General features: G+C 40.7%; 4 protein-coding genes across 5 annotated transcripts; 2 read left to right on the plus strand and 2 right to left on the minus strand.

Moving 5' to 3' along the window:
* Positions 1-487: 487 nt before the first annotated feature.
* Positions 488-5,413, minus strand: rnf170 (ring finger protein 170). Its single transcript, XM_030085582.1, has 7 exons — positions 5,284-5,413; positions 4,037-4,203; positions 3,800-3,875; positions 3,581-3,695; positions 3,286-3,359; positions 1,918-2,049; positions 488-1,768 (listed from the first exon to the last, which is right to left on the minus strand). Exons 2-7 carry the CDS (start codon positions 4,180-4,182, stop codon positions 1,499-1,501), a joined length of 813 nt encoding a protein of 270 aa, XP_029941442.1. The 5' UTR covers positions 4,183-4,203; positions 5,284-5,413; the 3' UTR covers positions 488-1,498.
* Positions 5,414-6,830: 1,417 nt separating this feature from the next.
* Positions 6,831-9,068, plus strand: gpn3 (GPN-loop GTPase 3). The gene is made up of 8 exons (XM_030084935.1): positions 6,831-6,984; positions 7,122-7,230; positions 7,507-7,674; positions 7,765-7,889; positions 7,962-8,077; positions 8,232-8,328; positions 8,408-8,536; positions 8,994-9,068. The coding sequence occupies exons 1-8, from the start codon at positions 6,937-6,939 to the stop codon at positions 9,057-9,059; spliced, it is 858 nt and encodes a 285-aa protein (XP_029940795.1). The 5' UTR covers positions 6,831-6,936; the 3' UTR covers positions 9,060-9,068.
* Positions 9,069-9,387: 319 nt separating this feature from the next.
* On the plus strand, positions 9,388-12,416 carry arpc3 (actin related protein 2/3 complex, subunit 3). Its single transcript, XM_030084936.1, has 7 exons — positions 9,388-9,523; positions 9,888-9,987; positions 10,694-10,770; positions 11,123-11,191; positions 11,306-11,432; positions 11,868-11,962; positions 12,150-12,416. The coding sequence occupies exons 1-7, from the start codon at positions 9,518-9,520 to the stop codon at positions 12,210-12,212; spliced, it is 537 nt and encodes a 178-aa protein (XP_029940796.1). The 5' UTR covers positions 9,388-9,517; the 3' UTR covers positions 12,213-12,416.
* A 383-nt stretch (positions 12,417-12,799) lies between these two features.
* On the minus strand, positions 12,800-17,993 carry ube2g1b (ubiquitin-conjugating enzyme E2G 1b (UBC7 homolog, yeast)). 2 transcript variants are annotated; one of them, XM_030084937.1, is made up of 6 exons: positions 17,778-17,993; positions 17,277-17,379; positions 17,090-17,187; positions 14,967-15,145; positions 13,285-13,378; positions 12,800-13,176 (listed from the first exon to the last, which is right to left on the minus strand). In XM_030084937.1, exons 1-5 carry the CDS (start codon positions 17,818-17,820, stop codon positions 13,292-13,294), a joined length of 510 nt encoding a protein of 169 aa, XP_029940797.1. In that variant the 5' UTR covers positions 17,821-17,993; the 3' UTR covers positions 12,800-13,176; positions 13,285-13,291. The 2 variants fall into 2 exon arrangements, with proteins under 2 accessions (XP_029940797.1, XP_029940798.1); XM_030084938.1 differs by having other exon boundaries at positions 13,281-13,378.
* Between the last annotated feature and the right edge of the window lie 3,818 nt (positions 17,994-21,811).

Here is a 21,811-nt window from a genome sequence, read left to right on the forward strand (position 1 = left end):
GCATTCTCCGAATTCTGATTGAAGAACTGATGCCTACCTGCTGACCGAGCTGGTTCTAATCCATTATCTTCATCTGAGCTATTTAAATTTAAAAAGGTGGGAGCAGTTCAAACACCCCAGAGACAAACCCGAGGTCTGAGCCACACCTTAAATGGGGCAATCTGAGTGACCTCTTATTTTTGAGACATCAAGTGGTCAAACTGAAAAGACACATTTTGCATTTCATCTATTTCACATAAATGTAGGGGTATAGAAAGAGTTACATCTGCGTGGCAGCCGTCTGCCATCCTGCCATACTGTAGCCTCAGTAAAATGTTGCCAAAGAGAAGCTCGTTACTCGCCAGAAATTAATCGGTGTGTGCCTACAGATGCATGAAAATGGCTGTTCTTGATAATTTGCCTCATTTTAATTTCTCCCTTGCATTCAAGTTCTTCATTTACACATCTAAAAGATCAAGACAGAGCTGCACACTGACTGAACTGCTCACTGAACTCAGTTATTTAATTTAAATTCTCAAGAAAACGACACCTTTTCCAAGCAAATATGCAACTTTAAAAGACATATTGTACACAATCTCATTCCTCTGAATGCAACAAGATAGCAACATTCAAATTTTAGATTTTCAAAAGATGCAAAATCTGGAGAAAGTTCTATCTACTATCATCATGAAATCTGTACAGTGAACAAACACCAGAATTAACATTGAGGTAAACTTGAAACAATGAGTGAACATTCATAGTTTTAGTGCGCTTGCATTCAAATGGATCCACTTTTTCCTCTCTTGAGATCTTTGCTTTGGCTCCTTCTTCAGAACAACTGATTGTTTATATCTTCCACAATGTTATCACGCAGGTCGTTCTACGTCCAAAAGTGCACAGATAAAGATTTGGATCGCATCACATTTGATCAATAAATGTAAACTTCTGCAGGTTAAGTGATTGAGTGATTTTCGAACAAGCACAACAAAGCATTGCGTTTTTTCAAGTAAGTCATCAAAATGCATAGTTACAAGTATAATGCATCTTCAAACAGGCTGCAGGAGCCACGGTGAGATTGTGCTTCGGAAATACTTTGTGCCTTAAAGTGGGCGATGTTAGTTTTTAAAGGGGACCTGTTGAATTTATATTTAGGGCTTTTCTTTCATATTCTGGATTCTGTCCTTCGAGAGATGATGAGACCACTGACACACATCACTGAGTGCTTGTAGTTTGTCGCCAGCCTCATTACGATAAAACGTGTTTCAAAGGATTAAGCCATAGACGGTCCCCTTTAAATACATTTCATTTGACTCAGTTAGTCTACGAATCATCAATAGTAACAACATTTAGACGTCTTGTTAAACAAAATTGCCCCGTGTTGATGCAGAGGAAACGACCACTGTGGATGAACTGCACTTTGAACATTTATTAACTTTTTAACAATTCTACCTCATACGATCGATTCTCTCCACCTCATTTTTACACAAAGCAAGCTAAGGCCTCCATGAAGAGCGGTCGGCTAGCCGTTGAGTCTCTGCGTGACCACCTCTCGGTACATGATGGAGATGTACACGAAGAGCAGCAGGATGACAAAGAAATCGTCCATGAAGCCCAGGAGTCCGAAAAGGGCCTCTGGGAGGATGTCGAGCGGCGAGGCCAAGTAGGTGAGGGCACCGACCAGGCAGAGCAGGATTCGGATCCTGAACATCCAGAAGAGACCGCCCACGGAGAACATCTCCCGGAAGGCGTGACGGAGCAGGGTGGGCACGTCCCGCAGCCTGTCCATGAACTACAGGAGCAGAGCAGAGCAGAAACACATTTTTATTTTTATGTTTTGATGGTAAAAGACAGTAACTGCTGCGTTTACATGAGTAAGGTAAAAATGGCGTCCAACACATCAGAGTGTAAAGTGGATTCGTCTGGTTCCAGGATACTCACAGATCTAGGCTGGCCGGAGAATCTGCGGTTGTAATCATTGATGTCTCTCAATATAAGCTGAGGTACCGCCTCGCCATCTTGGACCCTCTGAGGGGACGCGTGCTCATGGAAGAGCGGGAAGAGCAAAGTGACCTAGGAGAGGACAGAATGATTAATAACCTATTTCACCAGAGAAGCACATACTGAGGGAGGAGGACCTCCATCAAAACTCTCGCTGATACAACGATCATCATGCAACACTGGAAAAGGAAAACAACTATGCATTCACACACAAATGCAATTGGCAGTATATCAACCCACAAGTAAATCTGGAGCTTTGAGGTTTGGCCATGTTAATCGCCTAATTTAACACTTTTCAAGAGAAGAGTAGTGTCTACTGGGCTGTACAATGGTGTTGTACTTTAAACCCTTTTTTAGAGAAGTTAGTTAAGTTAGTAAAATAAAGATTTACATAAATGAAAACAGAATAATAGCATTTCTTAAAAAAACATAACCACCAGTGTTTGCCTTTGTTTCTTTTTTTATGTCAGTAAGGTATTGTCAGACAGCCAGAATTAATCATGTTAAGGGTGTCTTTACAGAGGATGCAGTTCATTCACAGCATGATTTGTATATATCATAGTTCCTGTTATATTTTAAAATTTATGTTGTACATAAAGTTAGATCTTTTCTTTTACACATTTCTATTATTATTTTTGTCCTGTTGTATTCGTGTCCTACGAGCCTCTGTGACTGTAAATTTCTCCGTAGTGAGATAAATAAAGTCTATTCTATTTATGTAGAAATGGAGAAGTAACATTTAATGTGGACAGTTTTACAAGACTTTCAAAACACCTGAGTGTATGATTGTAAAGTAAGGCCTTTATTGTACGTAAGGAGTAAAATTCTTGACATATAAAAACGTCTTTCAACCACAGCTTTTGGTCAAAATTGTTATTTTACACTTTTTTAAAAATCATTAGAGTGCCTTATTAAAAGTTAATTTCACCACAGTGCTGACAAACTAACTAATTAATAGCTTAATTCTATTTCCACACCGAAGAACAGTCCTGATAATAGTGTTCATCACTTTTTTTTAAAGAGTTGGTTTTATTTAGCCGCTAAAATATTCCAAAACAGAGCCTTCTCAACTTTCATCTGTCGTGCGGTGAACACCTTTCATAACTGTACAAACCCTTAAGAGGGGAAATGAAACTTCAAATCAGGCCTTGTACATTATGAACATCACCAGACTCATTTTTCAGCTTTCTGGACACACAGATTTTATCAACTGTCTACATTGTAAAACCAAAAAATAAATAAATAAATAAATTAAAAAAAAAAACCCACAGGAACATTGTTTGGCTCATCAGCCACAACAAATCTTACTATTTGTCTGCAGATGGGGCAGTTAATGGCACCCAGCCAGGTGCCAAACCTCCAGTAGGCTATAATGCAGGAGCCTGGGAGGAAACAATGAAGAGAGTGTACAAAGACACACATCTGAATTATCTTCATGTCTGCAGTTACAGGTGATTTATGTAGTTTTACACAACAAATTGCATGACACTTTGCAATTTCAATGCAAAATTTCAAAACAGTTATTTATTTGCACATAATATGAAAGCGAAAGTGTTTGGTTTGACTTAGTGCATGCTGACAGAAGCTGTACAACGTGTCTCACCACAGAAAAGATGTCCACAGTTGGTTTCCACAGGCAGAACAGCCTGCTGCAAACACACTGGACATGACATGTCAGTGTAGTACTGATGCCTGGTCTCTTCCTGGGGATTTTCATCCTGACAAGACATCAATCACACAGAGTGAAAACACATGTTAAACTTTTATGTTCAATAAAATAGAAGACATGTTTGTTTATCTCATTACTGCATTTCCTCCTTACCTGCTCTGTTTGGAGCTGTTGTCGGACAGCTCGAACGTGCTCCTGATTCTCAGGATGGATGTTCTGCTGCTCTTCTCTGCAGAGAATCAAATCAGATCAAATCACACAGATTTGGAAAGGCAATGCAGTAGTAAACGCAGGAAAAAATTACTTTGATTGATCAAAGAGAAGTGGATTTCAAAAATGAAATAAAACACCTTAATTAATACAACTAATCAGACTGAGTTGACCACACACCTGCAGAGCAGCGTGAGCAGCCCGGCGAGGAAGGCCACGCTGAGCACCACAACAAACAAGACCTGGTTGCTGACGCCCTCGATCAGGGTGTCCTCGTCTTGGATGAGGTAGTCCAAGTCCCCACATTGATTGTCCTCCTCCATCATCCACACTCATAACCAACAGATCTACAAATCACAAAGATAAAACTTCAACATAATATTTACAGGTACTCAGCATTCACACTGTCATCACGCAACTGCAAAGACAAACTGAAAATTCTGATTATTACCGTTTCACAACAATATTGAGTACATGTTGTGCCGTGTAACAGCAAATCATAAACAGTGCAACTGGAACTCAGACATAAGGATGATTACATACCCGATAACGCTCTGTAAAAATATGTCGCAGTGTTATGTGTTATGTAACTGATAAGACAAATGTATGGGTTACATTGTGATGCACATTATCATTAACACCTGTAAATGAGTCAAGCCTAGATTATCAGGATTAATGTACTTTTAAATCCAAATCAGAAATTAATCAAACAAGTATAGATATTTTGTCAAATAAATACTTTAGATATTTTTGAATTACAGCTTCACGTTAAGTCAGTTTATCCAGTGTCTTAATATGATTAATATGATGGCAAGTGGGCCAACTTCATTCAATAAATACACAGGGAAATAAAGAAAAAATAACACCACCGTTAAACTGACGCCCTGAGTTTTCTTGAATTTAAATGCTTTATCTGATAAAATATGAGTTATTTGCTATGGAGAACCACTTTTGAAACATTTACAGTGAACTACCTCAATCAGCGTAAGTATTAATGTTAACATATCTAGTATCTGGTTAAGTTTTGTTTATTTATTGAATATAATGAGTCATATATTTCGTTAAAAACAAAAACCCTGCTTGGGGACTAAAAGTCTCCTCCTGTTTGCTCTCGGTATTATCCGCTTCTGATAATCACTGTTAGCCGAGTTAGCACAAAGTAGCACTGATATGTTTGGAGTGTTACTCCGGCACAGATCTGTCAAACTGCGCCAGACAAGAGAGAAAAGTGCAGCTTGCGAACAAACACAACCCGGGGACTGACATAACATCTGAGACCTGACAGATCACGATAAAACGACCTCGCCTACCAGAAATCCTCCTGCACTCGGGAGCCTCTCATTCAAACCCCGACCTGTCTAAAAGAAGCGACCGACCGAGACGTAGATCCCATGACTGGAAATGTTTAATGAAGTTAGATAAATCACCTGGAGCTGAAGCTGGTCATTGTTTTCCTGCAGCATGCTGATGTGTCTGTTTCAGTTTTGACTGCGCTCCAATTTCCTCCATTTATTCTACTTCTTTGCTTTTTAATCGCAGGCGCGTGAACAAGCTTAATACTGCATGTCGCCACCTGCTGTCCGGGAGCATGTACTACCACGACTATTCTCTTCTGAATCTTTCACAAAATTATATTTCAGTGAACACTTTCTGTACAATTTTTATTTATTTATATTTGAACACCAGACTATCCATCTGTCTTGTATAATTCTTCATCCTGTGCAGGTGTAGCAACTGCATGCAAACTGAAAACTGAAGCACTCGTCACTTCCTTCAACTGGGGATTTATTCTCACAAAACAAAGAGTTTAAATATTTCTCCAGCTCAGTCTCAAAGCTTCCAGAACATTCACAGAGACAGCTTCAAATAGAGACAGGGTTGCATTCTAACTGGAAGGACTCGTTTGCTTTGACTGTTGATAATGATTTACCTGAGAAAAACCACAAAATCAGTCGAGAGCTCTAAAACAGTTCAAATGGACAACATTGCTAAAATTGGTAAGCATTGAACAATGAAAAAAACCAAACAGGAAAAATTGTGAGAAATAAATTAAAAGTAAATGAGCCCAAGATGTCACAAAATGCTGAATTGGGTAAAATGAAGAAGACACAAACATTGCTAAAATTAGTCAGAAATACAATAATGACAATAAGAAAGGTAGTTAAAAACATGCTATGTAAACAGGAAATTTCTCCAAATTTAAATACTGCATCGGTTTACAATTGATAATGGACAAAACAGCTGAAAAATGGGGAAAACATCAAACATTGCCAAAAACGGCTCAAAACATTTGTTCTCTTAACTCTGTTTCACAGGGTTGACTGTAAACAGAGTGGCACAGCGGAAGCATGTTGGGCCCATAACCCAGAGGTTGATGGGTCAAAACTATATTCTACTAGGAACAATTCTTTGTCAGGGATGAATAATTTGAATGTTAAAACTGCCAGTTGCTGCTATACCAGGCCCTTCTTGAAGAAGAGATGTAGTTTCTCAGTGAGGCTTTAAGCTGGTTAAATAGAGGATACAGTGATAATTGTGAATGTTACATTTTTTTCCCATTAATGGAAAACGGGAGAAAATATGTGTTTTTGTTACTAATGGCTGTAGAACCCTATTGTTTACGTTGCTACATATAACAGTTTTTTTTTATTGGACGGCAAAAAAATACAAACATCAAGACAAGAGCGTCACATGACAAAAAAATGCAGCAAATACGCAAACTAATAAAACCTACATCTTTATCACATCAAATGCACAAAAAGATTGAAATCAGATGTGATGGGTAAAATAATCCAATCATCATAGAAACATTTTGTATCACAAGAGACTACAAATATGAGCGAATTATTCAGAAAAAATGAATGAGCTCAACTTTTTTTTTTTTTGAAAAAGAAAATGCAGTTCACAGTTTGGCCATAGGGGGCAGTGGCGGGAGAAATTCATTTACCCATCCATCTACAACTAACAGAAGAAGAAGAAGAAGAAGAAGCCTTGGTGGTTACTACATACAGGATTTCGAGCTACCATCATTAACAAAACGTTCTTTTGTTTCTGTCCGTTTGGACTTTATTTGAGGCAGAATGCCTCGTTTCGCGCAGTTAGTCATGGGTCCAGCGGGAAGCGGCAAGGTGAGGCGCCAGCTCTTCACTTATTCGCGCCTCATCGTCTTATTATGCTAACGTGCTAATGCTCCATGGCGAAGCATGAGGTTTTGTTTTGACCATCACGCATGAACGTCAATCTGAGCCTTTCCTTCTCTTTTCAGAGTACGTACTGCTCCACCATGGTCCAGCATTCAGAGTCGATAAACCGCTCAGTACAGGTGGTGAATCTGGACCCAGCTGCTGAGCATTTTGACTATCCTGTCATGGCAGGTGAGAAAGTTCAGTTCATATTGAACAGAATCGAAGCAGATGACCAGTACCAGAAAGTGACTCGAGTCCAGTGGAAGATATGTGTGTCATTCACGTGTTGTTACGCTTGTAAACTGGGTCTAAAGAGTGTTTCGCGTACTCCATATAAGGCAATTAGGTAAACGAGGTAAATGGTTATATTATATTTTTTGGTTTATCGTACACAGTGTCAGAACCTTTATAGAGTTTGTGTTTTCCTCTACATTGTGTACGCTCATCTTGTTTTTGATTTACCAGACATCCGCGAACTCATCCAGGTGGATGATGTGATGGAGGATGACTCTCTCAGATTTGGTCCTAATGGAGGCCTGGTGTTCTGCATGGAGTACTTTGCCAACAACTTCGACTGGCTGGAGGAAAGCCTGGGACATGTTGAAGATGACTACATTCTGTTTGACTGCCCAGGTTAATGTGCCAGGCAGCTGCTCTTTTTACTCAGTCTTTTTGTCATTTTGAGTTTGTCAACTGGTTTTGACAAGTGGTCTCATGTTCCAGGTCAGATTGAGCTTTACACACACCTCCCTGTGATGAAGCAGCTGGTGGAGCAACTCCAGCAGTGGGAGTTTCGGGTTTGTGGTGTATTTCTCGTTGACTCGCAGTTCATGGTGGAATCTTTCAAGGTAAACATTTCTTTGTATCTATCTTTCTATTCATTTGTGAAGCTGAAGTCTAACTTCTGTTTGTCACTGCAGTTTATCTCAGGAGTTATGGCTGCTCTGAGTGCCATGGTGTCTTTAGAAATTCCTCAAGTGAACATCATGACTAAGATGGACCTGCTCAGTCCTAAAGCCAAGAAAGAAATAGAGAAGTAAGTTTTCTAAGAACAGAGTTTAGCTTCTACAAGGCCCACAGTGATGTTTGGCCTGGCTGACAGTAACTGAACTGTGTGGATCGTCTTGAAAATTTAAACATGAATACATTAGAAAGAGTGTTTAAAATTCTGCTTTGTTCATTTTCTCCAGGTATTTGGACCCAGACATGTACTCAATGATGGAAGATAACTCTGATACCATCAGAAGTGCAAAGTTCAAGAAGTTAACTCAAGCTATCTGTAGTCTGGTGAGTGGAGGTCATGTTGTGGCGTAAAGATGAGATTTGGATCGCAGAATTTTATAACAGCACACTTTTCCGTTTCCAGATTGACGACTACAGCATGGTGAGGTTTCTCCCATTTGACCGTACAGATGAAGAAGGCATTAACATCGTACTACAACACATCGATTTCTCCATACAGTATGGCGAGGACCTGGAGTTTAAGGAGCCAAAGGTGGAGTAACACATTTTGCAGTTCTGACTTTATCGAATGATGAACATCGTTGATGATCAATGACACAATATCTTCCAAATCTTAAAGTCTCAACATCAAGGGCTTAAACGCAGTGATTGATCATCCCATGTCCTGTATTGGATAGCAGAAAAAACTTTGTTAAAATGTAACACCACATTAAGAACAAGGCATTGATTATAAGTTAGCAATTTACTTGAAATATAGTTCATATGTTTCAATCACAATAAAAGTCTTTTTTGGAATTAATAATTGGAATAATCATTGAAAAAATAGTTTTGCAAAAAGATTTATTTAATGTTTTAAATATATTGCTCCATATTTTTGCACCTTGAGTACTCAAAAGTACCCCCCCCCCCCAAAAAAAAAATGATGTGACATAGTTATGATGCAGTTGATGCTTTATTTTATTAAAACTTCACGTGTTTATTTTCTACAGGAGCTCGAAGAAGAGCCTGCTCAGCTGAACTATGATGAGATTTTTCAAGACAAATCGTACAGCTAAGGAGTCCTGTGGAGATGTGGCTGAAGACGGATGTTGTGGCTGAATCCCTCTCGACTGCATGCACACCTAAAAGTGGACATGAGTGGGGGATAAAATCTAGACATGAATCATAATATTGTCATATATTTTCTTATTTAAAGCTATCTTCTGTTTTGATGACTGGAGAAGTTCATGTCAACCTCTGTGGGTTTCATTATTTTAAAGCGTATGTTAAAATTTGAACAGATGTTATTGAGCATTTATCGATATTTATTTTTTTAAAAATAAAAGTTGACCACAAAGACACATCCTGTATCTGTGTGAGTGGATGGAGTGAGCTGGCGCCCCCACGTGGCCGCCACGCTGCATGACACGTGAGCACTTCCGGAAAGCTGAAGGGTGGGACAGGCGGAAGCTGCGTCTGGCCGTGCTGGTATTTTTCTCTGGCTGAGCAGTTGGACTGATATTTATCATTCAACATGCCGGTAAGTCCATTTCAATCGCCTTTCCACAAGCAGGTCTACGTTTTGCATCGTTATCGTGAAATAGCAGCGTAAAGAAACTGTATTTAGAGACAGAAAGGCCTCGGAGGAAGCGCTGCCGTGTCTTTAGCTCAGTGGGCTAGCTGCGTTAGCATTTAGCTCCAATTCATTAATGTTTGACAAATTCGCTTCATATTTAACATTTAGTGGCTTAGTGAGGATTTGATCTGTTGTAAATATCACCTGGTGCGGTGACAGAAGCTCTGGGAACATACAGAGCCGATTGAAACGCGGATGCTGCTGCTTTAGACCCGGTAGAAATGTTCCCACTAAAAACTGGTGACACCAACTTTTTGGTGTATTTCAGGCTTATCACTCGAGCCTGATGATCCCTGAAACCAGGCTGGTGGGGAACATGGCTCTGCTCCCCCTCAAGACTCAGTTTAAAGGACCAGCCAGAGGAGACGGTAGGGATGCAGGATCACTGTGCAGATGCCTCTGCTGTCAAAGTCCTCTTTATTTGTATTTTTTTATTTTTAGCCTCGTGCTGCCATGATGCTCAGTTCCTGCATGTACATGCATCAGCTTCACTTCCTTATTTGGACATAAAGATGCATCCTCAAATGTCTGTAAGACAGAAAATAAAATCAGTTCCCTTCTAGTGTCAAGCTGCTGTGCACTGAAACTCTGGTCAATCTTAGAATTTCAGAAATCCCATGCTCACTACCAGAGAGCCAGATAAACATATAGGACTTACAGCTCATACATTTGGTTCTTTTTTTAATTTCATGTTGTAATTGCACAGTTAAAGTGACTTCATGCTCATATAACCTATGAAAGGAGTCATATTAATGCTTCTGAAGCTGCCTTTATTTTTATTAATGTCGCCATCCCATTTCCAGAAATGAGAACCAAAATGTTGAAAATAAAAAACCTCCGCTAATTATAATGCCCTGCAGTAGAGTTAAGTCTGTCATCAGTTTGAACTAGACTTCTCCCATCAATCACCACCTTTACATCACCTCTTTTATATCGGGTTAAATGAAATAAAACTGATTTTTCTAAAATTTGTGCCAGTGCCCACCGCTCCCACACAGCACAGCTAATGGAAATTCTTGAACGCTGATGTCTACAGTCATGGTGTTTCAATTAAAAGGTGCATTGTCCTTTCAGGCATAGACTCGGATATCATCGACGAGGCTATTTACTACTTCAAGGCCAATGTCTTCTTTAAGAACTATGAAATCAAGGTGAGACCTGAATGCTGTCTTTGAAACTGAAAGTCGCTTTATCTTCACTCAGCTTCGCATTCCTCAACAACAGCGGAAAAAAAAAAAACCCCACAAAGAAGTAAACAAGTATTCTTGCTCCTGTACATTTTTCTCTCGCTCACTCAGCTTCTTGCGGCAGCACTTTATTCTTCCACATGCCCGGGCTCGCTTCTCCCTGTCAGCAATACAATCCTGGCATAGTTGCTGAAGACGTGAACTGCTCAGCCTTTTGCATTTCAGACTCGGTCTGCACCGAGCAGTCACACAACATGCTGCATTCCAAAAAAGAAAAGAAAAGAAAAGCTAATGAGATGTGGTGCGTTTCTTTCAGAACGAAGCCGACAGGACTCTGATCTACGTCACACTTTACATTTCTGAGTGCCTGAAGAGGCTACAGAAGGTACGTTAAATACACACTTCAAACAGGCTTTTCAGAGAATTCAGAAGATGGGCTTTTATGGTTAACGAATAAGTGATGGTCTAACAGTCTGTGTTGGTGTGTGTGTCTCAACAGTGCAGCTCCAGGGGACAGGGAGAGAAAGAGATGTACACCCTGGGTATCTCTAACTTTCCCATTCCAGGAGAGCCTGGTTTCCCTCTGAATGCAATGTATGCCAAGCCTGCCAACAAGCAGGAGGAAGGTAAAAAAAAAAAAAAAGATTACGGTTCCCACATTTTTAGTGTTCCATCTTTAGTTGGTTGATGCTTTTTTTTTTTACCTACACACTGTATTAGCATCGGTTTTTTTCCCCACTACTGGTCTTAGATTTCAATTAATTCTGCACCACGTCGTAAAATTACACCAAAAATAACTTTGCTGACCATTGTACCTGCAGTATTATGCTCACAGTTGCTCCTCAAACAAGCTCTCATTTAGTGTGTTGCTTTTGAAGCAAATTAATGGATAGTTAAACATGTTACGACTACATGATGGAAATAGGTCCAAACTGACTGAATCTGATCAGACAAAAAAAGAAATCCCTCAGCTTTCTTCTGACAGCGTGACTTTTCTGTTCCACTGATCAATCAGTTTTAGGTTGGGGTGACACTGAAATTTGCTTCTGAACCTTTTTCAGAGACAATGAGGGCATATCTTCAGCAGATCCGTCAGGAGACTGGCTTGAGGCTATGTGATCGCGTGTTTGATCCCCAGACAGACAAACCCAGCAAGGTGAGTGAAGGAGGGAAAAGAAAAGGAGATAAAACTCAAGAATTTCCTCCATGATGCTTTGATCTCCAAGGGTCAAATGACAATATATATCCAGATTATAATCAAACTGAGCATGTGCATCATTGGGTCTGGGACCGTTTTATTTTAAAGTAGTTTTGACTGCTAACGCTGTGTGTCTGTCTTTCAGTGGTGGCTCTGCTTTGTCAAGAAGCAGTTCATGAACAAAAGCCTGTCGGCTCCCGGACAGTAAACGGCCAGGGACCTGCACTTTCTGTTTCACACTTGCAAAACAGATGGATCGGTTTTGGGGGAAGGGCCGGGGGAACAGATGAGACTGCTTTTGTGTTGAAAATTTTATACCCTTTGAGTTTGAGAATATTTCTTCCACTGTCTGGATGTCGATCATATTGAGCTGGTGCTTAATTCAATAAAGCAATTATGGAGATTGGAAAGTAATTCTGTAGTCCTTCGTTCCTTATTGCGGTTATCAAAAACTCTGAAAGACTTTATGCACTTATGACGTGAAAGAATTAAATCAGGTTTCATTAGACTCTAGCTAGAACACCAGATTGCAAATATCATTAATTTAAACACTCAATGCCCATAGTTACTTTATTACCGGTGTTCATATTGTGACATGAACCTCAGAAGTGGATACTGCTGCTCAGGATGTGTACGTTAGATGATCTGAACTGCAACCTAGAACCTCAACCAACGCTGATCATCGTTACAAATGGTAAAATCTAGTAATGCGTGGTCTTTGGCTCATCCATTACTCGGCCCATAGAATACCTTTCCGAGCTGAGGTACAGTTTTCCCACTCAATGAAAGACAGAATACGCTGAAAGGAAAGAAAAGTGTATTTTCATGTCTTTGCAAAATTGCATAATCACTGATATGAGTGTAGATTTAATGGCTCAGCATGGCAGGCTGAAAATAAAATCAAAAACCCAAAACAGACAATATGCATCATCACACAGCCTTACTAAATAAATAGTTAATATAAACTAACTTTATAAAAACAGTGAAATTATCTGAGGGGTAAAACGGTCCTGTGATGTGGAGTATAATCTGATGATGGGGAAACTGAGGTCAAAACTGCAGGAGAAAATTAAATCGAAGGAGACCGGCTGTATGGAAAAGAGCCACACTCAAACATCCTCCTGGTTGGAGAGTTGATCCTAATTAACTGTGGTGTGAAAAGCCATCCAAACCTGAAAGAAAAGCAACACTTCAGGTCAGTGCAGTTCATGTAATGTCAGAAACAACGGGTTCGTAGGTCTCAGGAGTTACACTATGTTGCAGGAGACGACTGTACCTACTTGCCCTTTAATCAAAAGCCATTTCTTGACTCCTCCGCACACAGCGAGCCACTTTCTTCTTAAAAACTCCTTTAGGATCTTCTCTCCACTCTTTCTGCAGGGTGAAATAAAAAGTCAGCTTTATTCTTACAACACAGCCTGCTTATATCATACTTAGAACTTGGACCCTTTTTTCCCCGCACTGAATAGCACCTCTGAATAAAACTGCAAGCTCCTTTAACTTGTTCTGGAGTCTATTTGGCCCAAACCACTCTGTCACCCTGCTCAGTTTCCTTTGGAAGAGCCAGAGTAAATTGAAGAAAGTCATTTTTGTAGCTTCATAGACTGTATACATTTGTTTTCATATTTCAAGATGAATGTGAATTCTAAACTATATGCGTAGCCTGCCACAAACATAGTGCAACAAAAAAAAAAATTGAACTAATTTTAGAACAAAGACAGCAGGGCCACTTGATCATATGGCTGGAGTCAAACAATATTTCATGTAAGATTGGAATTAGTACACTTAAAGTGTATAATTATTTCAAACTTTTATAATTACAACTAGTGATTAATAGTGGTGTAACTTCTCAAGCTGAAGAGGAAAACCTTGATTTAAAGAATTTTCCAAACTTAGAGCAAATCTATCTTAAGCTCATTAAAAGCTACTTCAGCAACAGATGAATGCATTTTAAAATCAAAGTAAAGCAGAGCTGTCAAAACTCAAGCATGGAGTAAAAGTCACTATTAACTCTATAATGTCACATGCAGCATGTATAATTTCAGGTTAATGTCGTTTTCACACTGACCTGTCAAGCCATTAATCTTAATGTTGGGAGCAGGGTGAGCATGAATGTTTAATCACCATGAGGAGCAGCGGGGTCAGACAACCCGTCTGTCTTACAGAGTTTCTATCAGCTCACAGTGATCGGCAGCTGAACCGATACTGACGGGATGAAGGTCGACCCCAAAATGTTATAATCCCCAACACAATCCTTATCAACAGAACCCTGGTTACTGCAACTGAGCAAGAAGATTTGGTTGAAAATCAGAAACAAAAACCAATACTGGAGAGGCGAGGGAGGCGGTGCTGATCTGTCAAACACTCGACTCGTTTCAGAGATTAGTTTAAACAGGTCAGGACGGGTTAAGTAGCAAATTATGGTTGATGTTGAAACTTGGAAATGGGTTATCAGCGGGATGACAGAGGCCTTGATTTGAAAAGGGAAGCTCTTCTAGTGGAAGGCTGCATTTGTTGAATTGTTTGTTATTGTTTGCTCCACCTGACTTTAAAATTTTGTCTTCATTCCATTCAGTTCTAATAACATTACCATCACTTTTACACCCGTTTCTTTTACCTTCTGCACCCTTTGAAAACTACACAGTGTCAGAAGGTTTTCAGTTTGACACACTGTCGTCACAGAACACAAAAATGTAACCACTCAAGATGAAATTCTTTGTCGCACAATGTACTTCTACAGACAAAAAGCCAAAGAATGACACTTCATCCTCAAAGAAATCAGATTATCAGTTTAGGCTTGAAACAGTCCCCATGTTGAACAGTTTATTGTGATTATTAAAAAAAAAAAGCAGAAATCATACAGCATCTAATCCTTTAATATGATTTTAAGTAATAGAACTTAATTGTACAATAATAACATGGGTTAGTATTGACATGAGAAACATGACGGTGCCACACTCACAGCTGCGTCCACGTTGGCCGGGGAGTCTCCGTTGGGGTCTGCCAGCATGGAGATGACGCTGATCATGATGGTCTCCACGGTATGGATCGGGAGCCAGCGCTCCTCGGGCTTCTCGTAGCCATACTTGTCCTCGCCGGGTTCGTGCAGGATGGAAATGCAAACGTCGCCATTTTTTGCCACTAGAAGGAACAGAAAGAAAAAAAAAATCATTGAGAGAGAAGGTTACAGCTCTGTGGTCTCGAAAAAAAAAAAAAAAAGAAAAAAAAACTACGTGAATAAAACTTAATACACTTAATTATGAAACCACTTAAAAGACGATGAAAATCTCATCAAGGGACTTTTCCCATGGAGCCTGAGCTGCAAATGAACCGCTCGCAGCAACTAAAGACCGCTGTTTCAATTTATTGCAACGCCGATACAGAAGTGGTTCCATACTTGTGAATAAGCTCAAGTTAAAAGACGGCTTCTGTTCAAGCCATTATCCCAACAAGCACATGATTAAATATGCTTATTAACAGAGCCTGATTCTATTGTGAAACAATGTTGTTTTTCAGTAGGAATCACCATCTAATGAACTGCATCTGTAACTGCAAACAAAAACATCGATTGTGAATCCTCTGTTAAACCATCCCAGCAGATGAGGAGCTGCGTGGAACTCCTCCGCCTCTGCGTGAAGCTTCCTGTGGCTTTCCATAAGTGACATGTAGATTAATGCTTCGTATTATTGATTTTTGTTTGAAAGCAGAAATGCCTCAAAGTGTTTCTTGCTTTGGATTCAAGCTGAAAAATGTAGCATATAAGTGAGGAAAAGAAATGGATGCTTTACACTGCAGGTGATTGATGTTGGGTTACTGATGTATTCTTAGTTGTACTTTTTAACTTTACAAACAGTACATAATCAACATTTGAGAGAAGCAAGCATGTGTTGGAGGTTTGCAAGTTTGAAACTCGCTCTCCTGATACAAATTGTAAAACGTTGTTTAAAGGTTTATTTGGGAGGAGCCTGGCAAATGCTGCTCTTTGAATTTTGCCGACCCAGGTCCTCCTGTCTGTCCACATCAAACTTCAGCTAATAAAAAAAAATACTTCTGCCACACTGCTATAAAAACCCACAAAACTCTCTAATTTTAGCTTCACTGCACTGGCTCCCAGTTCATTTTAGAATTGATGTTAAGACAAGCCAAACTTTATAACCCGAAGGTCAGATTTGATAACGTGCATCAAGCTTTACATCACATTTGATGAAAGTTCTTTAATTATCCACACCACAGTGAAAATTTTCTTTCATGAACTTATTCTGGTACATACCTTTTTTTTTTTTTAATATTCAGCAATCACAATGCTACTTCACACCTTGGCTTTTGTGAGGTTTTCCTTTGGCCCAAGTAAGCATGATCATTCTCCAGCTTGTTGAATGGAATGTTTCGTCTAGTCAAGTATTTCTACACTATATTCCATTAGTAAGGCGACCAACCAATGAGCAATTTGGCAAGTGCCATTGCATTGGTTCTAGCTCTTCATTATCAGCTTTATTTTACTTGCTGAAGTTAGAACAACTGAAAAGTCAGAGAAAACCTTGGAAGTATTGAAATTGCAGTCTACACCTGTAGAGTCCAGTGACAGCAAAAAATATGATTCTTTACACAAGTATGCTGATTTTTTTTTTTTTTTCCCTGTTTGTTCTGGTGGTCCAAAATACATTCTTGGCTTGAACGTCATGCTTTGTGCAGGCCCGTTCACAGTTTTTAGTTATTACTTTTAAAAGACGGATGGGATTCGCCTCTGAGAGTATCACATACACTAAATGATTTACACACCATGTTAACAAAAACATAGCATGAGGTCCTGTGGAAGGTCTTGACACTGATGCCCAGAGCGAGATAAAAAAAAAGTGTGACAGAGCAGTTGCTAGGGCCCCATCCATTTTGGACGACTTGCCAGAGGAAACCAGGCTCAGAAGTGACCTCTTTCAACTCAATTTAACTGTACTTTTCCAGTTTTACTGTGTTGTTTTAAACTGCACTACATCTGTTAAAATGAAGCCATGTCTATTTCATTTTAACAGGGACTATAAGATGAAGTTAATATTATAAAAGACTGTAGTCTGGGGTGTTTGTGCTCACCATTCGGATGCCAGATTTCGGTGATGAATTTCATCTTGGGAGGCCTCAGTGGATAGTCATGGGGAAAAGTTAAGTTGGCCTTAAAGAAACCGCCTTCACTGTAAATGTGAAAAAGGGGGACTGCGTTAGGAAGAACACACAACTCAACAACTCACTTTGGGGCGAATGGGTGAATAGTTTTACTCACAATAATGTGTCTTGAGGTCCAATAACAACCACTTCCCACAGATAGATGTCATCATCGTCTACAAGACCTGCAGAGAAGCCTTCCACTGGATTCTTGTTGAGCTCTGGCAACAAAACAGTTCTAAAGTTGTTAATCATTGAGGATTTTGTTTTCTAATGTGATAAAGAACCAAAGAGCTGTGATTAAACTAGACATGTGTAACGACGATAAAGCAGATGTACGGTAGACTGAAGAGAAACTGTGTTGATTTAGAAATAGTTATTGAGTAACAGCAGCTAGCCTCACACAGTCATATCTGTGCTAGCAGCTGTCTGGCACGCTATCTATACATGTGCACTGTAACTTCACCGAGACCCACACGGCAAACACAGACAAACTGACTGAAGTGATACACAGTCAAAACACTCACACACACTGCCAGCAGATGACTGATAAGACACATATAAATGACAGTAAAACTACCACCGCGTTGGACTCTGTAGCCGAAGTTAGCTAACTTACCTGCTAATTGTTTACGTAATAATAACGACGACTGTTCTGTCATTTCGTACTATTTCTCGACGTGAGTGTTGAACGGATTAAGCGACTGTTAACGATGTTAACAGAGAAAAAGAAGGTAAAGTAGAACGTCCACGTTTCCTTGTGAAACTCTGTCCGACAGCGCCGTCAACATGAGTCAATAGCCGAGAGATGAGCCGAGGAGATTGGGTTTTATTTTGCCCTGGATTTATCCGCCAGGCAAAATCTATTTTCTACATATGAACTATTCCCGGTAGAAATAACGAGTAAAGTAAAAGGAAAGACGAGTTATATCCTACTTTTGACAAACTACAACAAATACAGTGCGCACTCGGTGGCAGTCTCGAAGGGTACACTGCCTGTAAGGTAGCGTTCAGGGCGAAAATGGCTCCACCAAAGTTTTCTTGCTTGTAAAGCTGAAGCGCAGCACGAGCTCTGATTGGTCGGTTCTGCCCACAGGCCTGTTTGATGCATAGCATATTCAAGAGAGCCATAAAGCAGGGTTCCTCTTTTTTCTATTCTTTTCTTTTCTTTTCTTTGTTTTGCACAAGTATACTTGTTCAATTTATTGAAATTGCTCCTGACATTTTATTTATTTCTTGTTTGTTTTCCCCTCCAACAATGACATGAATTTTTCTTTCCGAGGTTTGTCAAATTAATTTTGGATGAGGGCCACAAACACTGAATGAGATCTCAAATAGAAATGAAATGATGCTGATATATATTTTTAATTAAACAAACAAACAAACAAACAAAAAAAAAATAAAAAAAAAATATATATATATACACATATATATATATACATATATATAGTATATATACATATATATATATATACTATATATGTATATACATATATATATATATATATATATATATATATACATACATATATATATATAATTATTGACTGTGCTTTATTTGGAAATTTAACTGATCAATCTGCCGCAGCATTTTGGAGCACGTTAGTCTTTGCCTAATCGTTTGCCTTTGTCCAAATACAGACATTTTGATCATTCTACAAAGAAAAACTTTAAAATTCCTATTTAAAGGATAAGTTCAGTTTAAACAGTTTTCACGTTGTTTATAGAACAAAGTAAAACAATACTCATCCAGAAGGGTTTTCTGATCCCATAAGTGGTTCGGGAGAAATTTAGATCCAAAGTCAAGCTGCAGACATCCGTATACTGTTAGCCAATGGGGCATGTGTGGCGCCGGCTCCCAAAACGGCTTTAATCGTCGAAAAACTCATTAGTTTCACCAATATTTCCTCATGGTCTGCTCACGCCACTCCTCCACGACAGCCTGGTGTCGCAAAATACATGCTGTTGCGGTTTTACAGATCTCTGAAGTGAATACGGTGATTAGGATGTAAACTGAAGTACATTCACCAAGAGACACAGTAGGTGGCGCTGTGCACTTATGTTGTTGGTCGCCACCCGAAATACTGGTGAAACTAATGTGTTTTTGGACGATTAAAGCCGTTTTGGGAGCCGGCGCCACACATGCCCCATTGGCTAACAGTATAAGGATGTCTGCAGCTCGACTTTGGATCTAAATTTCTCCCGAACCACTTATGGGATCAGAAAACCCTTCTGGATGAGTATTGTTTTACTTTGTTCTATAAACAACGTGAAAACTGTTTAAACTGAACTTATCCTTTAAATAGGAATTTTAAAGTTTTTCTTTGTAGAATGATCAAAATGTCTGTATTTGGACAAAGGCAAACGATTACTACTGAAATTTACTGCAATGTCAGGATGAAACAAATTTTAATGATTCCTTTTGGTGGAAAATGTATTGAAATTTCCCCCAAAACTTCTTCTATAGTTGTTGTATTATGCATGTTTTCAGAAAATCTTAAGGGATTAGTCAGAAAAACCAAAGTTATCGTTGAAATTTTTACAGTTTTCTTGGTGAGTTTATGGCCATATTGGAGCTGCTTGTGGGTTGGTTTTGGCCCACGGGCCTTATGTTTGACACCATCACATAGACATTCACAGCTGACTGTCACTGCTGCATCACCAATCTATATATAGGTATAGCGGCATTTTATCAACAAATTGAGAATATCTATAAGGATAAATCCAATTTCAACTCAATAATACCGCATCACTCAAAAGAGTGGTTTCAAACTGATTTTCAGTTTGTCTCCCACCTGTTCTAATAATAATATGTCTTGAGCTAAAATATTCAGTGATGATGAAGATTTAATAAATCATCTAAAAAGATACATCCATCCATGCATTTTCTACCACTTATCCACGGCCGGGTCACGGGGGCAGCAGTCTCAGCAGGGATGCCCAGACTTCCCTGTCCCCAGAAACTTCCTCCAGCTCCTCTGGGAGGATCCCAAGGCATTCCCAGGCCAACCGCGAGACATAGTCTCTCCAGAGTGTCCTGGGTCTTCCCCGGGGTCTCCTCCCGGTGGGACATGCCCGGAACACCTCCCCAGGGAGGTGCCCAGAAGGCATCCTAAACAGATGCCCGAGCCACCTCAGCTGGTTCCTCTCTATGCGGAGGAGTAGCGGCTGTACTTTGAGCTCCTCCCTGGTGACTGAGCTCCTCACCCTATCTCTAAGGGAGCGCCCAGCCACCCTACGGAGAAAACTCATTTCGGCCGCTTGTATTCGGGATCTTGTCTTTTCAGTCATGACCCAAAGCTGATGACCATAGGTGAGGGTGGGAACGTAGATTGACCAGTAAATCGAGAGCTTCGCCTTTCGGCTCAACTCCTTCTTCACCACGACAGACTGATACGACTGCATCACTGCAGCCGCTGCACCGATCCGCCTGTCAATCTCACGCTCCATCCATCCCTCACTCGTGAACAAGACCCCAAGATACTTAAACTCCTCCACTTGTGCCAGGGTCTCTCCACCAACCTGAAGGGGGCAAACCACCTTCCTCCGGTCGAGGACCGTAGCCTCGGATTTGGAGGTGCTGATCCTCATCCCTGTCGCTTCACACTCGGCTGCGAACCGCCCCAGTGCATGCTGTAGGTCCGGGTTCGATGAAGCCAACAGGACAACATCATCTGCAAAAAGCAGAGATGAAATCCTGTGGTTCCCGAACCAGACCCCCTCCGGCCCCTGGCTGCACCTAGAAACTCTGTCCATAAAGATTATGAACAGAAATGGTGACAAAGGGCAGCCCTGCCGGAGTCCAACATGCACCGGGAACAGGTCCGACTTACTGCCGGCAATGTGGACCAGACTCCTACTCCGGTCATACAGAGACCGGACGGCCCTTAACAAGGGGCCCCAGACTCCGTATTCCCGGAGCACCCCCCACAAGACACCACGAGAGACGTGGTTGAATGCCTTCTCCAAATCCACAAAACACATGTGGACTGGTTGGGCAAACTCCCAAAAGCCCTCGAGTACCCTATGAAGGGTATAGAGCTGGTCCAGTGTTCCACGACCAGGACGAAAACCGCATTGTTTCTCCTGAATCCGAGGTTCGACTATTGGTCGAATCCTCCTCTCCAGTACCCTGGAATAGACTTTCCCGGGGAGGCTGAGGAGTGTGACCCCCCCTATAGTTGGAGCACACCGTCTGGTCCCCCTTTTTAAACAGGGGAACCACCACCCCGGTCTGCCAATCCAGAGGTACTGTCCCCGACCGCCACGTGATGTTGCAGAGACGTGTCAACCAAGACAGTCTCTGCACATCCAGAGACTTAAGGTACTCAGGGTGAATCTCGTCCACTCCCGGTGCCTTGCCACAGAGGAGCTTGCCAACCACCTCGGTGACTTCAGCTTGGGTGATGGACGAGTCCACCTCTGGGACCTCAGCCTCTGCTTCCTCTACGGAAGATGTGGTGACGGGATTGAGGAGGTCCTCGAAGTATTCCTTCCACCGTCCAACAATATCCCTAGTTGAGGTCAGCAGCTCCCCACCTCCACTGTAAACAGTGTTGGCGGAGACCTGCTTTCCCCTCCTGAGGCGCCGGACGGTTTGCCAGAATTTCTTCGAGGCCGACCAACAGTCCTCCTCCATGGCCTCCCCAAACT

The sequence above is a fragment of the Salarias fasciatus genome (genome assembly GCF_902148845.1).
Source record: "Salarias fasciatus chromosome 7 unlocalized genomic scaffold, fSalaFa1.1 super_scaffold_4, whole genome shotgun sequence".
Classification (NCBI taxonomy): Eukaryota; Metazoa; Chordata; class Actinopteri; order Blenniiformes; family Blenniidae; genus Salarias; species Salarias fasciatus.

What these genes read in the sequence shown, in the direction of transcription:
- rnf170 (XM_030085582.1), bottom strand. Translation starts at nt 4,182, where the DNA reads ATGATGGAGGAGGACAATCAATGTGGGGACTTGGACTACCTCATCCAA. An exon ending in CTGTGGACATCTTTTCTGTG is followed by an intron (nt 3,360 to 3,580) that starts GTGAGACACGTT and finishes GTTTCCTCCCAG; the next exon opens with GCTCCTGCATTATAGCCTAC. An exon ending in TCTCCGGCCAGCCTAGATCT is followed by an intron (nt 1,769 to 1,917) that starts GTGAGTATCCTG and finishes CTGCTCCTGTAG; the next exon opens with TTCATGGACAGGCTGCGGGA.
- ube2g1b (XM_030084937.1), bottom strand. Translation starts at nt 17,820, where the DNA reads ATGACAGAACAGTCGTCGTTATTATTACGTAAACAATTAGCAG. An exon ending in CGAAATCTGGCATCCGAATG is followed by an intron (nt 15,146 to 17,089) that starts GTGAGCACAAAC and finishes TGTTCCTTCTAG; the next exon opens with TGGCAAAAAATGGCGACGTT. An exon ending in CGGCCAACGTGGACGCAGCT is followed by an intron (nt 13,379 to 14,966) that starts GTGAGTGTGGCA and finishes TTCACCCTGCAG; the next exon opens with AAAGAGTGGAGAGAAGATCC.
- arpc3 (XM_030084936.1), top strand. An exon ending in AGGACCAGCCAGAGGAGACG is followed by an intron (nt 9,988 to 10,693) that starts GTAGGGATGCAG and finishes TTGTCCTTTCAG; the next exon opens with GCATAGACTCGGATATCATC. An exon ending in AGACAGACAAACCCAGCAAG is followed by an intron (nt 11,963 to 12,149) that starts GTGAGTGAAGGA and finishes TCTGTCTTTCAG; the next exon opens with TGGTGGCTCTGCTTTGTCAA.
- gpn3 (XM_030084935.1), top strand. Translation starts at nt 6,937, where the DNA reads ATGCCTCGTTTCGCGCAGTTAGTCATGGGTCCAGCGGGAAGCGGCAAG. An exon ending in TCATGGTGGAATCTTTCAAG is followed by an intron (nt 7,890 to 7,961) that starts GTAAACATTTCT and finishes TTGTCACTGCAG; the next exon opens with TTTATCTCAGGAGTTATGGC. An exon ending in CTCAAGCTATCTGTAGTCTG is followed by an intron (nt 8,329 to 8,407) that starts GTGAGTGGAGGT and finishes TTCCGTTTCCAG; the next exon opens with ATTGACGACTACAGCATGGT.